The 16,963-nt window shown below is 33.8% G+C and overlaps 1 protein-coding gene across 1 annotated transcript; it reads right to left on the bottom strand.

Annotated features, from left to right (window-relative positions):
- On the bottom strand, positions 1 to 12,846 carry LOC133203565 (collagen alpha-1(XXV) chain-like). The gene is made up of 9 exons (XM_061339339.1): positions 12,687 to 12,846; positions 11,477 to 11,551; positions 10,964 to 11,296; positions 10,429 to 10,739; positions 9,118 to 9,125; positions 5,925 to 6,181; positions 5,570 to 5,638; positions 2,386 to 2,637; positions 1 to 362 (listed from the first exon to the last, which is right to left on the bottom strand). The coding sequence occupies exons 1-9, from the start codon at positions 12,844 to 12,846 to the stop codon at positions 16 to 18; spliced, it is 1,812 nt and encodes a 603-aa protein (XP_061195323.1). The 3' UTR covers positions 1 to 15.
- Positions 12,847 to 16,963: the final 4,117 nt, after the last annotated feature.

Genomic DNA, 16,963 nt, shown 5'->3' with positions numbered 1-16,963 from the left:
TGTTGATCTTTTTCATTAACCACGACTGCGCAATCTGGCTTGTGCTTCAGCAAATGCTCTGAGGTACTCTGCATGAGTTACGCCTTGGGGACCTCGAGGGCCTTGTGGTCCAGCGTCACCCGGCATTCCAGGGTACCCAGGATTCCCTTGTTCTCCCATTATTCCGTAGTCTCCTCGAGATCCAGACCATCCTTCGTTACCAGGGGGACCAGTGTCGCCAGGCTTTCCCTTCTCTCCCATACGTCCCGGGATTCCGGTCTCTCCAGTGTCACCTTGATCTCCTATGGGCCCAGGTTCTCCAATTACACCTGGCATTCCAACGTATCCCGTTAATCCGGGAAATCCGGGAAACCCAGGGATGCCTGCAAGAGTATCATTTCAGCATGTTACAAATTTGTTCAATTTTTTGTTACTAAAGAAAATTACCTGGAGGAATGGTGACAGCAGGAGAAGCAACATTTAATGTGCAGATTGACATTGAGATTGAACCGAATAATGAAAAAAATATCGTCAAGAATCATTTGTGTGAATAAAATTATGTTAGTAAGTTCTTTGAAATATTAATTGCAGTTGTTGCACACACATATGGGATAAAATGTAATGTTTTTCAATTTTCCGTATAATGTATAGATCCTCTCATCTATTAAAAATTTAAATCATTAGAGATACAGTCTCATTCGAGAGTTTTCTTCTTTGTGTTTTTTACCGACTCGTCACAAAATTACCTCAGTAAAATAATTTACATACACTGTAAATGTTGCTCGAGGTCTCTTGTTTTGCTACAATGATCCCGATTGCCTTTAAGAACTTCGTAATTTAAAAAAAATATGAGATGTCTTCAGTTCTTACCCTTCTTGCATGTTTCCTCATATTATCATTTTGTAAGTTGGATTTAAATTTTGTGTTTACCTCCACTCAGAAGATTCAAAAGAAATTGGATGAATAAGTAGAGAAAAATGGAATGACGAATAACGATGTGAGAAAAAAAATTCAATCATAAAACTTTCTTTGATAAATCAGTTCACATTAACGAAACTATGCTCCATGTAAAATCCCCCTCAATTTGCTACAATCTCGTTAAGTATTGAAGTAATATTCGGCTATAAATAAACATGTTCCTACTCCAAAGACAGCTAAAATGGCTATTTCCACATAAAGCACAAATTTTCCAAATAAGTGGGTATTTGCTAGGTTTTTTTGTTTTGTATGTCTTTATAGTTTGCGTAAAAATAAAAAAAAAATTGTTAGCAAAAATATGTAGTAAGGGTCCACAATAGCCAAAAAATACACTTTACGACACATGTGCACATCTTGCCTACATGTGTTTGAATTTCTTAGGATCCTTTCACAAAATATCTTACGACTAAGACAAAATTTTCCAATTTCTCAGAAAAGTATCAAAGCTTAGTGGATCAAAAAAATTTATATTTCTATTCCATTAGAATACATTGTGAATAATTCTTTTTAAAAAAATAGACATATTTATTTAAACAACGAAATTGCAGAGTTTTTCAGATTTTGTTCATAGTCGTAAGATGTTGTATGAAAGGGATTCGCCTTAGGTGAAGTGGATTCAAGTTTATTCAAATAAAGGGAAACACCCTTCTTCGAGAGAGATGATTAAGAATGAGTGAAAATGAAAATGCATCTTTGAAAAAACTTCTCAGGTATAGTGTAGATTCAAGTTTGTTCAAATCATGTACCCTGGGCTAGGGCGGGACCACAAAAGGAAACCAAAATTTTACAAAGGAATATATAGGGAAAATTCTCACGAATAGTAAAACCATGATTATTAATATTTATATTAAAGCAAAGTAATAAGCAAAATATAACTAAGATGTAAAGAGTGGGTTTTTTAAAAAAAATTTGAGCCCTGGGGTTAGAGTCTTGCCGAAATCAAAGATCCAAATATTTTTACATAATGCACAGGAACACAGGAATATACAGGGAAAAAAGTCTTCTTTAAAACAGCAGGACCGTGTTGATATTGAAACATCTCAATCCTTGATTTACATAAGTGGTAACTCCTCTAGGTCTAGATTTTGATCCACAACATATCAAAATATATGTCAAAATATTTATGAAATTAAAGAGGGAAATCAAGTTTAGCAAAAATATGCCGAGCCAAAGTGATTCAAGTAAGTATTGTGGCCCTTGGGCCACTTTATCGTCTGGGTTCAATCCCCATGGAAATCGCAAATTTATTATTTTTTTTTATTTAAAAAAATTTTCTGTTGAAAGAATTTTCCTCACAAAAGTTTTAATGTCATACCTATTAATAATTGAAAATTGAATCTATGCAATCCAATCTAAAGGTACCGGTATTACCCACCATTTATATCCAATCATGTTCTTTACAACATTCAACTAACTTGTGTAGCTCACCTGGTGGCCCGGGTGGTCCTTGATTTCCCCTGTCCCCTTTGCTTCCCATCGGTCCGTGAATACCCTGAGATCCCTGTGCTCCCTGCTTTCCTTTAGCGCCACTTTCGCCTTTTGGTCCTCTTGGTCCTTTTGATCCATGATATCCCCTAGGTCCAGGGAATCCTCGCTCTCCCATGGGCCCTTTGTCACCATCTTTACCAGCCGGGCCAGGCAAGCCAGGTTCGCCATCGTCTCCTCGGCCACCTCTTTCACCTAAAAAGTACATTCATATGAAGTTAAAACTAGGAACGAAAAGGGGAAAAAGTACTAATTAATTTGTGAATTCCCAGACTATCTAGATTTATAATTAAATATTTGTTTTAATTTTGTTTAATTGGAATACTTAAATAATATTTTAAATAAAAAAGAGACATATTTGTCACAACTCCAGGGATACGAAGAAGGGTGGGGGTGGGGGAGATTTTGTCCTCAAGCATCACCTTCAAGGATCTCTAATTAAATTATTTGAAACTGATGGATTCTCAAACTTTAAAAGTACATGGACACTTTTGATCGTTTTGAATTAACTTTTATGTTATTAGTATTCTTTTTTAAATAAGTAGATTACTTAAACCTGATTCCAAAACATGCTTATAGAGAGAGAGAGAGTTGACGAATGCTTGCGCATTTCATATGTTAGCAGCACAGAAACCTAAAGCGGAGGTAATACAAAGATTTCTAAAAAGCAGGCCAAAACATTCAATATTTTAACATATTATAAGGTTGAAATAGTTAAAGATAAAAATTCAATTCAAGGTGAATGTACAAAGTAAAAGAAAAAAATTGAAATTTTAGATGAAACTTTTGGAGTTGAGTCACGTAACAATTGGTCATAAATGTTAACAGAAACAGGGCTTTACATACCTTGTTTTGAAAATGAAAAATCTATAATATGTATACAGAATATCTTTTTGGCAGTTCTATGATTAACATGTTATTTACATTGTAGTTGCATCTGTATTGTTTAATACACCGTTTGTATTCTAGTTTCAAATTGAATTCGATTATTCTTATACTAACAGACAATATACATGTAATTCATTCTGATTATAGCATATATATTAGGCATGTTGAGATGGCGACCATCTTAAAGGGCCCCGCTTTTAACAAAGGACATTAGGATAAAAGACCCTTTATCCTTGGACACTCTTTGAGTGAAAGTTTGATTCAGCTGGGGCCAATAAAAGAAAAATGTCCAAGAAAGGATTTTCTGAATTTGACCTTTCGTCTAGAAAATTAGTTCAAAGTCACTGCACACCCTCTACCCATTAGCACTGTATGGGTGAAGTATAAGCCCAACTGGGCCAGAGGAAGAAAAAATAGGCTCAGAACAAGGATATTACACAGAGATGTTTCTCGACCTAGACATTTGATCTTTGCTTCAAGGTCATTGCATAGCCTCTATCCACGAGCACTCTAAAGGTTTAAGCCCGGTAGGACCATTGTGAGAGAAAATATGCTCCAAACAAGAATTTTACACAAAAAAGGTTTTCTGACCTTGACCTATCGTCTAAAAAATTGGTTGAAGGTCACTGCACACCCTCTAGATAAGGAGACTCTATGGGTGAAGTATGAGCCCAACTGGGCCAATGGGATGGAAAATATAGCCTGGACAAGGATTTTACACAGATATTTTCTGACAACAATGTAGTAACTTTTCTGAATCGCCTAAACACGTGCATATCACCTTTTTTCGTCACACTATTTTTACCAAAGTCAATAGCTAGCCGTTCTCAATACAATATTCAAGCAAATTAACGTTCAAACTTTCATGCATTTATTTATCAGACATTAGGTTTGAAATTCACAATAAGTGTCACTTATTTATTAATTGACAAAACAGAAAATCGGAGGGAGAGTATACTTAAATAAATGAAGGCAAAAGTGTTATAACAAAATTTGACAGTTCTGGTCATATGCGGTCAGACTTTCTGTCAGTCTGTCCCAATTGATTTTCCGCAACCTTTTCTAAACGCTTGGAAATATTGAGCTGAGTTTTGGTATGTGAGTGTATCTTGATGAATTACAAATAAAGTTTGCATTTCGTTCCGCTTCGATAATTTTTGACGGAATTATTGCCTTTTTTAAAATTTCTAAGGGGGGCCAGATTTCCCATTTGCTTTTCCACACTTTTTTTCTAAACACTTTTAGATATTGAGCTGCTTTTGGTATGTGAGTTTACCTTGATGCTAGATCGTTTGCATTTTGCTCCACTTCTATTATTTTTGACGGAATTACTTTTTAGAGGAACCAGATTATACTTGCCGGTAGGAGACTAGTATTGCTTATGTTTGTTTGTTTTTTGTATGTTGTTTAACGTCCGTCTCGAGAATTTTTCACTCATATGGAGACGCCACCACTTGCCGGTGGAGAGCTGCAAATTTTGTCCTATACTCGGCACTTACGGCCATTGAGCAGTGAGGGATCTTTTTCATGCCAGCACCTACTGCGACACGGGACCTCGGTTTATACGGTCTCATCCGAAGGACCGGTCTCCACGAACCCGCAACGTAAGGATCAACTCCTTACGCCGCGACTTTAGAGCAGACGGATCATCAGATCAAACGAGACGCGAATTTTTTTAAACATGGTATTTCTTGTCTGAAAGTGTCAGAATGTTTATCATGTTTATTGAAACAACTTTTTAAGTGTATTTAATTAAAAGTAAATTCATTTTTTTAAAAAGTTTTTTTTTTACAATCTGGAAAACAAGCCCCTATGCTCACAATGCTTGTTGAAAGATATTTCTTCAGAAAACACTTGTTACGCCATTTGTTTCCTTTTAAAAACAACATATTATTTTTCAAGAGAAAAAACATATTATAAAATGTATGAACATTACATGTAAATGCTACAATGTACATGTGTACATTCATGTATAAAAACTTTTTGTAATGTAAATGTAGTTGAAATCAAAACCTTTTTAGACATGTTTCTAATGAAAAATTGATAAAACAAAATCTACAATAATTCTATTATTCTTTAATTATTATCTTTTTATATTTTTAATCCATTGTAAAAATTACTAAATATGATGGCGTCATTCGAGCACGGACTTATCATACAGAATTTACTTGGTATAAAACCTAATATCATGGACTATGTTGTCACCTCTTCGAAGAAAATAAAGGAAAAACAAACTTACCTGGCTGTCCATGAGGGCCTCTTGGGGCAAACTGAACGACTACATATCTCTTATGGCGGTCATGATCAGCTGAAAGGTACAAGTAAACTATATAGGATTAAAGCTTACAAAGACATTACTCTGCATTATTATGACAATATATGACACTTTGCGATTTGTGTACTAGTGTTTTCCCTCTCGAAATTCCTATAATCTTGAAATATATATATATATATATATATATATATATATATATATATATATATATATATTAAAATCGGTCTAAAAAAAAAAAAAGCATTTCTCTGTGGACATTATATCTGCCTAGATTCCATGTAGTATGGAAAATGAAATAACAATTGTTGTATTTACTTACGGGCAATTTCATGTAAGTCTTCCTCTTGGATCACCATTAAACGTATTTTTTCCTGCAGCGCTAAAATTTCAGATTTAACTAATTCCATATCGTCCGAAAGTTTTTTAATTTCATACTGAATATCAGCTAATACGGAAACAGTACCGAGGACCAGGAAGGTAATGTAAGTTTTCATGGTGCCGAGGACAACAAAGATGTGAAGGAAGCTACAGAGCCTAGAGAACATAAATAATCGGTAAATAGCAATAAAATTATTTCTAATTCAACATCTGCCTATTTGCTTTGAAGTCAATTGAATAGTTATCTGGTTCTGACTTTTTGGTCAATTGCTTAATCATCCTTATATTACAAATTACACTTTGAGAGATCCCAACTTAAAGTGCAAGATTCTTGTATAGTTTTTCCCATGGAATCATGGAGTCTGATTCAAGAGATACGTGAGTAGAAACATCTCAGCCACAAAGTGGTCACCGGAGTACTAGATACCTTACCGAAATTAAAAAAAAACCTGTTCAACATTCATTGTTAGGACTATTAAGATAGTTTAATTTAGAATATATCCATTACCTAAATTTTATCAATTTCGAGTGACAGATGAGAGAATGTGGAGGTAAATGAAAATAATAAGTCCCACTACGCTGGAAAAGTACTGCCAATTAATTTAAATACTAGTTGTTTATAATGATGATGGTACATGTAGTACTTGTAATATCTAAAAGGTACTTGCAGCAAATCAAGCTGCTTACGGGCACCATAAAACATTTCTATTTGCATAATTATTTTAATGGTACATGTGTATTTTCCTCATTACTGATAAACAAATCAGTCCTTTCAAATGTTTCCAGCAACAATCATCTCGTAAAACTAGCGTCTTCTTAAAAATTCTAAAATTGATATACTAAGTATCAGGAAAGTCAGTTAAGTCATGCATATTGCAGGATTTAATTTAATGAAACAAAATATCAGAAAGGATATATATATATATATATATATATATATATATATATATATATATATATATATATATATATATATATATATATATATATTTCAAGATGAATGCCTTGAAAGAAAAAAATGATAAAGAATGCATTCAAGCAAATTGTTTGTGTCAATGCTCATAGTATCAAAGACCGTTAATTTTTATCATTGTTGAAAGTTGGTATATTTGTAATCAATCAATAAAATGAAAAAAAAAATCAAAAAATAGATCTTATCTTCTGATATATTAGGATTGTATCAATAGGCAACTTTATGTCCAAGTTATGTGTTGCAAATGGATTTTCTGGGATTTAAATATCAAAAATTGTTTTAATATAGAAAATATGATAAAACTATAATGGCTTTATCAGAATTCAAAGTTTGCAGCAGCCTTTCATAACACTGACGAAGGAATCCTTCTTTATCTCGAATTAGCCCCCACCCCCACCCACCCCCAAAAATATAAATAATTAAACGTAATAGGAAGAGTAATTAATCTCTCTCTCTCTCTCTCTCAGATCAGGATTGGGTTTAGCTTAAACTCTGCCAGGCTCATGTAATGTAGTCTTTGATTTAACACACTCCTTGACGAAAATACAATAAAGTACTCAAAACGAACCCCAGTATGTCAAAAAGTAGTGTTTTGCGACAGTGCATAAATCGAAGGTGAGAAAGACTTATGAGGGTTGTCCGTAAAGTTCGTATACAAATGCTATAATTTTCCTACTAATTATTACACTGTTAAAGGTATACGATTTTATTTTGATATAGACCATGAATTAGTGTGTACAATGTAAAAAAAATTAAAACAATACACACTGTTTTACGAAAGTTATAGGTGTAAATAAATTGTATATGGAAGCCGTACGGCCCAGTCTGACTTTAAACTAGTTTCATGACAACGTCAAATATATGGATTTTGAATTTTTATCAATATTCGTGGACACACGCTATTTTTCTTAATTATGCCACACTGCTGAGTGTGTGCGATAATATTTACATATAGACCATTATTGAGTAAATTTTTAAAATTCAAAACAATATTCGATAATTTACGAGCGTCGTCAGAATAAACACTTTGTACAGGCTGCACAGTCCAGTCAGACATCGTGCTAGATTTATAATAACACCATGAATGGGGATATCATATTTTCATCAAATATCAGTAGTTTTCCACTTCTTGTAGTGTTTCTAAAATTGTACACACCGTTGAAAAAATGTATATACCAATTTCAAATTAATGAACTAAATATATTCCAATGGTTTGAATAATTAGTCTTGTACGTCGTTTCAACCATCTTATGATTAGATGTTGCCGCGGCTGCGGTTGGATGGCCGACGTCGCTTTTTCTGTCAATTTTTGAATCATATTTCTTTTGATTTTTTCTTTGCCGCTTTATTTGAGACACATTTAATTTTTATAAGTTTTGGCTTGTTTTATGAAGAAAATAATTTTAATAAGAAAACTTTATTTCAAAGTTTATGACATTTTAAACCCTGGGCCTTGCGCACAATCTGCGACCTTTAAAGACAGCGATTTTTACGAAAAAATATAAGTTCAAACAATCAAAACCAAACCGACTTGGATTTTCGTAACACATATTTTGGTATATAATAAGTATATCTAGGACCACTCAGTTTGACAAAAACGTCATTGTCCACAAACTTTATGGACGACCCTCGAACTTGTAAAAATATTAAGTCGTTAATGAAATAAAATGTCTTGAAATGCAATGAAATGTCTTGAATTTTTTTGTACCCTCGATGTCATTATTTCGGTTTGGATTTTTTTTTTGTTTAAGCTTCTATTATTTTTCTAGTGTATCTAAAAGAAATCATTCGATTATGTAAATTTTTAAAAATATTTAAAAAAAAAAAAAAAGAAAAGAAAAAGGCACACTAAATCTTTTGGTTTTGTAATGTTTGAATATAATTTTATTTTCTTTATATCTCATAAATGCAGGCATGTGTGCACTTGCTTCTAAGTGCACTTTCCGTTTGTTTTCCACAGAGGTTTCGAAGCAGTTGATCCCTAGAAATAGTTTAAATGCATTATATGTACAGATTAAATTAAATGAGCAACTAGATCCAGTCCCGTTTTACTAAAGAACTAACGACTAAGACCCAGGCGCTAAGACTGTTTTAAAACATTGCCATCTTCATAAGCTGCAGGGAAAAAGGCTTCCTTGTAGACCAAATTTGGCAAATTTACTGGGATTTCTGTGATACAAATAAAGTTTATGCTATAGAAAATAGAGTTAACAAAACGTCCGACTTCGGTCTAAAACGTCAGGATGAAGTTATTATTTCAAGAATACGTATTGGCCATTCAAAAATTACCCATGCGTACTTGCTTAACCATGAAATTCAACCAGAATGTATATCATGTGACTGTCCGTTAACTGTAAGTCATATTCTCTTAGAGTGTTCTGATTTTTTCACATAATCAAAGAGGTCTTTTTAATAATGTTCAAACGATGCAAGAATAATTTAGAAATATTATTGTTTAAACAATCTTAGATTATTTACGTGAAACTGATTATTATAGTGAAATTAAGAGATGTTTAAAACTTGTTGTAAAGATTTTGAACAATGTATATTTTAACTCTACAGATTTTTAACTTTTAAGTCCGTCAGATGGGACATCAAATGGTGCCCTGTGTCAAGGATTGCAACCCCCTTGGCACGCAAAAGATCGTTTCTCTGGTTTTCGAAAAAAGAGCAGGCTCACTGGGGGCCGCAAGAGAAATTAACACTTCTCAAAACCGATCATACAGATTCTCTGCCGAAATATGGCTGAAATATTGCCGACTCTGCGTCAAACAGTAATAAATCAATCAATCAATCTAATATTTCACATTCAAATCAGAGAAAAGATTGATTCAAATGCCAATAGTAGATAAGTCAAATTTTCTTTAATCGGAACCAAGTTTAAATAAATTGAGATACTCAGCAAAAAAAAAATAAAAATATGTCTGTTATCTTGAGTTCAACATTTACTTTAGAGGTATTTCTTAGAACAAGAATAATCCAGAACTGTTCTCTTCAGACTTGTTATTTCGTTCGAGCTTCCAAACGATTTGGGTCCATGAAAAAAAAAAGAATTTGTTGAGTACTAGCAAATATCAGTGACATCTATGTCTAACAACACATGTGCATACCTCTGAAAATGATTGTCTTATTTCATAAAAAGATCACCGATTAAGTAGTTTTTCAGCCAATCAATCTCTTGTTGAAGTTTGAAAGTTTGTTCAATTGCTGGTACATGTACTAACCATTCTATCACTCTATTGGTGATTAAATAAATAAAATAAATATAACAAATAATGTTTTTAATGTTTTTTATTTAACTTTTTCTCACACTTTTTTGGTACCTCGCCACAATCATAGCTCACATAACCCACAGACCGGGCTAGCCCAAGCACATCTAATTAAACTAATAAATTAAATGCCAAAAAATAACAAGCATGGATGGAATTTTTTATAAAGCTAATTTGGAATTTTCATATTCTAACGCTATTTATCCCTTGTAATTTCTTCGGGCCTGTGCTTGTGCTTGTGCGTATGCCCTAGATGCGGCTTGTGCATAATAAGACGTGTCCTTTACTGCAGCTGCCGCAGCAAATTGTGCAGGCCCGGGCAAGCCTGGTCGCCCTGTGGCTCCCTGGGGTCCGCGTTCTCCCTTCTCTCCTGGAACTCCTGGTGCACCTTGAGAGCCTTGGTATCCTTGAGGTCCACGTGGTCCCATTGGTCCATCTGGTCCTTGTGGTCCGGGCTCACCTGCAGGACCTTGTGGTCCGGGCTCACCTGGCATTCCTGGATATCCAACGTCTCCTGTAAATTATAAAGAAACATACAATTTATAAGCGATATAATTTATCGAGAAATACTATATGTGATACCACTTCTTAACATGAACTTTCCAATATTTCTTTAAAAAAGTAGTTTTATTCTTTTATTATCTATCTATATAGTTTGATTTTTAGCTCCTGATTTTTAGCACCTCAGCAATTTAAAACTCAAATCCCTTTCTTCTCTCTCTTTCTTTCAGCTATTACCTTTTTCTCCTTGTGGTCCCATAGGTCCCATTGGTCCCGGTAACCCTGGCTCTCCCTTATCTCCTGGAAGACCCTGCTCTCCGGGAGCGCCAGGCTCCCCTACTGGTCCTTCATATCCTTTAAGACCTTGAGGTCCCTGTGGTCCTGGGGCTCCTGGAACACCTGGGGCTCCGGTTTCTCCTGGAGCACCTTGGTCACCCTGAGGTCCTTGCATTCCTGGTGCGCCTTCTTCTCCAGGAACTCCGGGAGGACCAGTATCTCCCTTAAATCCTGGATATCCCTGTTTACCCTGAGGTCCGGGGGCACCTGGGGCGCCTGGTTCTCCCTTTGGACCTGATAATAAATTACAAGTTATCAATGCAGTCCTTTAGATTTATAAATATTGTTCCGAGTCTGTTTTTTATGTACCAAAATTTTGAATCCCTTTTTCTTGTTTTAAAATTTTCTTGTATCTTCTTTGGATTTAAGTACTACAACTATATAAAAACTATCTAGATAATTTTGTTTCTTTACCTGGGGCGCCCATAGGTCCAACAGGTCCTCTTAAGAAGTAGGAACCAGCTCGTTTTCCTCTGCTGTGTGGAGCTGCTGTAAAAATGTAAAGGAATGACATTAGCATTTTATTTCATTTTAATTCAGAATAAATATTTAAAAATGTGACCATGCATTTACTAGTATTGAAATGCTTTCTAGAAATCTTTAAATTGATAACAATGCAAACGGAGCAAAACCTGCTTTCATCTGATATGCAAGAACAGATTATATATTTATATACTAATCAAATCAGAATAAAACATTTTCTGTATAGTTTGAATACTAGTATATGTAATGTGTGTAAAAAAGGGGACGGGAGTCGCATCTTTAGTTTCTTTTATAAATAATTTACAAAGTCAAAGCTATTTGTTTAAATAGACCAATAAATAAATGAATGAATAAATAAAAACAATAACATACAGTGATTCTGTCAAAGGACTATATTCGGGAATGACCAATATTTGCCCCCAAAACCAAACTTTGATTGAGAAACATATAATTATGTTCGAAAACAGGGGAATATATGCAAACTTCAAAGCATTAAATATTTTCATCAGCCATGACGTCATATGTTAGGTATAACTTCAGAAAAATGACGTAAATCTAAAGTTCCCATGATTTATAGAGAAAAAGGTACATTTACATCGATATTTTGAGTAAAAGTCACAGAGCGCAACTCAGCTCCAACTCAATGTTTTGATATATTGTGTAGAATGATAATATCAATGAAATTTGTGAATATTGTTATGGAGCAGGGATGCGCTCTATAAATTATATATTAAAAATTGAACAAATTTTGTCTATTTTGTCCTCTTTTGGAAAAATGACAAAAATTCAAATAGTTTGTGACGTCATTGAAATAAAAATTGCCAATATCCTACTTCAAATCTATAATATTTTTTGTTCATTAAGATTTTTCAGACAATATACAATTTAGCACATTGCAAGAAATTTTCGAAATTTGATTTCTGTGCGGCCAAAAATATGCATATACCGCATATAGCTCTTTATTCAAAATTGCAAATGATTGCAATTATTTTCTCTTTTCATACTAAAAGTTACGTCTACTTAAGTAATTCACGTACTTATTATGAATAAGCTACTTTTTTCTTCGTGTAATGTTACCAGCTAACCTGGCATTGATTTCATTTTTATAAAAGTGAACATATTTAAATAGAAAACAACTCACTGTGCTCGACCTCCACGATCTCACTCTGAAGGTTGCTGAGTATCTCCTTCATGGATTCCAACTCGGTCCTGAGTTTGCCTAGCTCTGTTGTACAGTCGCTATTGGGTTTGCCGTACACGGCAGCCCACCCCAAAACGCACAGCAGCACACAAGTACGCATGATGATTAAAGTTCACAGCTGAGTCTGAGACTGACTGGGGCTCACAACTCCCTGCTTTATAAACCCCCGGCCAGCACACAAAGGCCCCGGTGTCGGCAAAAAGTAAATGAGCCTTTACAAATGTTGAATTTCTTGGGTCTATTCTCTTGATTAACGAGGGGCACTTTTGGGAGGTTCTTTTGAGAAAAAAGAATTAGCATCTTGGCTAACCTGGACAACACTAAATGAAGAACTACTTGTTCTTTTTGTGCAAACTTAGCATATTAATCGTCTTTTGAGTTATGAATTCTTTAAAAATGTGATCCTTTAATTAAGTGTCTAGATCTTGGTTTTATGATTTGAACGAACAGTTTGCTCTCGTGATATTTGCATAAACGTCGAAGGCGTTTATGCATAAATTTATCACGTGAGCAAACTGTTTGATCATCATCATAAAACCAAAAATCCAGACAGTTATTTTTTATATTCACATTTTATCTCATTCTTATCCTTGATTCACAAAAAAAGAGATATTTACGTTATTTAAATTCAATATCTGCAAGCTTTGCCCAGTATATTACTAAGCCACATACAGCGAGAAGGTAGTTCTGTCACGTGATGAGCAAATGGCTTCATGAAGATATAAAAGTGATTTCCTTATTTGTAATTTATCTCGAACATTAGTAAATGTAAATATTAAAGGATATCATTAGTTATCAATTTTGAGGTATGATGGGTCTAAACGTCGTAGAACATTGTGATAGTTTATGTTTGATACGAAAGATAGAACCTTAGTTGATGTCCAGAGAACAGTTTGTCCGGCTAAATGAAGAGTGCAGGTGTCGAACTTTAGAAGAAAGACCAACAAGGCAAATGAATACGAAGGAATATCACATCATAGAAAGCTACAGATTTCAGGACATTTTCCAGCAGAATTCGAAACAAATAGGAAATAAGTAATGAATTTCGTTATATTTTTGAATGCAGTGATGAAAAAAAGAAGGTGCCTAATGTACAATTTATTTTCCAAAACATTTAAATATCTATCCATATATTAACAATATCGAATCATTATTAAGATTAATATTTTTTTTTTAGAAATATATATTTTTGATAAAATTTACAACAAGTCTCAAGCTTGTAATCGGACTAATATATGCTTATATACTACATCATTGAGTATATCGTAAAAGTTGTACAACTCAATTCACTATTATGTATCGGTTACAGAATATAAACTCTGCATTGTCATTTGATTGTGTTGTACTTTTTGTTGCATAAGGTATGGCATTATATTGTCTTAATGCAATAACATGTAACAATAATAACTCACTTCACGAACTTCGAACGGAGTTTCAGGTGAGCATTGTTATCCATGAACATTTTGGTTTTACAAGACGTTTCACTATTGTATAGTTTAAAGGATTTCTAAGATGAATCACTGTTCGTTCTCTTCACATATTGCTTTAAATTCTTGATTGAACTTAAAAACCAAGTGAAATTATCTTTATATGACCGTGGAACCATATTTTGATCTCGAAGATAATATTCACAAATAACAGATCAAAAAATCTAGGAATTTTACATTGAATGTCCAGCTTAACTGAACTTAAAATATTGTTATATCATTACATCTCATTGTCATTGCATTGATGATGAATGTATGAACATGTCTGGTCATCTAAAACTGAACATTTTAATGTTACTGAATTTTTATGTATGACTCAATGCATATATACTTAAAACAATGTAAACTATGTACATACATAAGTAGATAATTGTACCATGGTTCACAATCATAGAGCATGTAAATATTGTTAATGTTCTAAATATATGGAAAGTTACACGTTAGCATAAAACCAAAGGAAATACCGTTACATAAGGATAAATGCAATCTTTCGTTTTATTGACATGTCTAAAAGAGTTTAGAAAGATAACGTTTCATCCTTGTGCTAAAGATAAAAGTGAAATCCCGGAATTTACAATTACCTTATCACAAGCTAGAAAAAGAAATCGGATTCATTTAATTACAAGTCTGAGTCTGGTCACGGATAATCCACAATTTCCCGCACACGTGTCATTAGGTAACCTAAAAAAAACCCTCCCTTTTCAAAAAGCAGATTTATTTTCTTTCTCTTCAATTTTTTATTTACAAATCATTAGGTAAAGTTAGGATCAAGACTCTCGTATATATGTCTGTAACAAATTGATAACTCAAGTATATGAATGTATCAATATCCCACCCTTTCAATATTTGTAATTGACCACCACTTTCGAATTCGGTGCCATGCATGGACCTGATTGTAATATATGCAAATAATTTTAAGAAAGTCAAAATTTATTATTTGCAAATAATAAAGCGATGGACTTTTTTTTCTTTTGCTTGTTTTCTTTTCTCTTTAATTTTTTTTTTCATTTCCATTCTTACATGTAACCCTGCAATTTCAAAATCCCTTCATGATGACATACAGGTATGTCACGATCGTCTATACATGGAATATATTTTAATCAACTGTTATAGAATTCATTACATCGATAAGATTTCTCATACGTCTGATTTTTTTTAAATCTGTGATCTACATAATGATACATTGGATATGACCTTGATTCAAGGACAAAACATACCGGAAAAAACATAATTATATATGTACCATAGATTTATTTCCAATCCATTGCAACTTTTTTTTTTCAAACGTATAAATTTCCTTAAAAATCAAAGGACGCGAACATATTTAATTGGTGGATGTGCTTCAAAAATGATAATAATTTTCCTCATCTTAATAACGTGTGTCATTTCCTGGTTGTGAAGTATAAACGGTTATACAGTCTGACACAGCCGTACAAAGCTCTAATAAAGTTCCCCAAGTTTGGACATGGAGGATCTGCAGCAAATCTGGTATTGAAATCCTTAAATATATTTTTAAATAAAACAAATATATATCAGAATGTCAAATAATACATTTTATGTTTCAGCAGCACAGAGGATGCGTCAAGCCATAAATCACGACAAAAGGTAACTTTTTCCCTCATTTAAATGAAATTCAAAACCTATAACAGGTATACATTGATTGATGTAGAATTCATATTGTTGTTCAAAGTACAATGTATTACATACATGTACATGCATGTTTATAGATTAAAAAAATATTATGGTAATATCATGCAAACTGTAGCTCTTTTAAAAACTTCTCTTGATAAATGATACATCAATTTACACTCAATTTGGCCTGACGAGGTTATACGTTAACTGGAGCATGCACCCTGCTTCAGTAACGATAAAAGTTTCTTGATTAACCTCTCACATAAAATATTATCTGGTTTCTTTTTTCCAATTTTTTTTTAGTTTCAAAAGATATATTAAATAAGATAAATTAATCACTATGAAAATGGCCCAACAGCATTAAAAAAAATAAAGGTTAAACACATGAAAAGATTCTAGTTTTAACAGTTTAACCATCATCTCAATTAAACATATTGGCCGTCTATCAGTCAGGTTGCACTAGTATCATAACTTAATAGGAATATTATAGTTGCTTATTATGCTCTTGTGCTGGCTTCCACAAGGAAAAGTATGTTACTTGGATAACCTTACTGGCCATATTATTCGTAAATATTTTTTATATAGAATTAATTTCAAAATTAGAAATTCGAAATAAAATTATCACACACACCCTATAATATTTCTTTGTTTGTTTTTAATTTTATTATGAATTGCTTTGTTTTTATACCATTGACTACCAATTACTTCACTAATCGGTTGGGATCAATACAGAAGTGTCAGGCGCGGATCCAGGAATTGAAGTTAGAGGGGGCGCAAAAGTAGGCAGGGGGTCGGGGGGGGGCCGCTTTGAGGCCCCCAGTGGGTGCAGGGCGAAGCCCTGGTGGGGGTCCAGGGGGCGAAGCTCCCGGAAGCTCCTGGATTCTAGAGATTTTGTAGGGTAAAAATGAAGTCTCCCGAGTTGACATTTTTACATTTTCTCTACGAAACTAGGAGTTACGCCAACTTTGACAATTTTAGGGGGTTGGGGCGGGTGCGCCCCCCTTAAATCCGCCACTGGGTGTGACCGGTCGACAGGAGATCTTTACTCCTCCTAGGCACCTGATCCTAACTCCGATGTTTCCAGGGGTCTGTGTTTCT

This window comes from Saccostrea echinata, unplaced genomic scaffold (assembly GCF_033153115.1).
Source record: "Saccostrea echinata isolate AGI-Se365-2 ecotype Australia unplaced genomic scaffold, CSIRO_AGI_Sech_v1 ptg000002l, whole genome shotgun sequence".
Lineage (NCBI taxonomy): Eukaryota > Metazoa > Mollusca > Bivalvia > Ostreida > Ostreidae > Saccostrea > Saccostrea echinata.
This window is presented reverse-complemented; position numbering and strand designations above follow the sequence as displayed.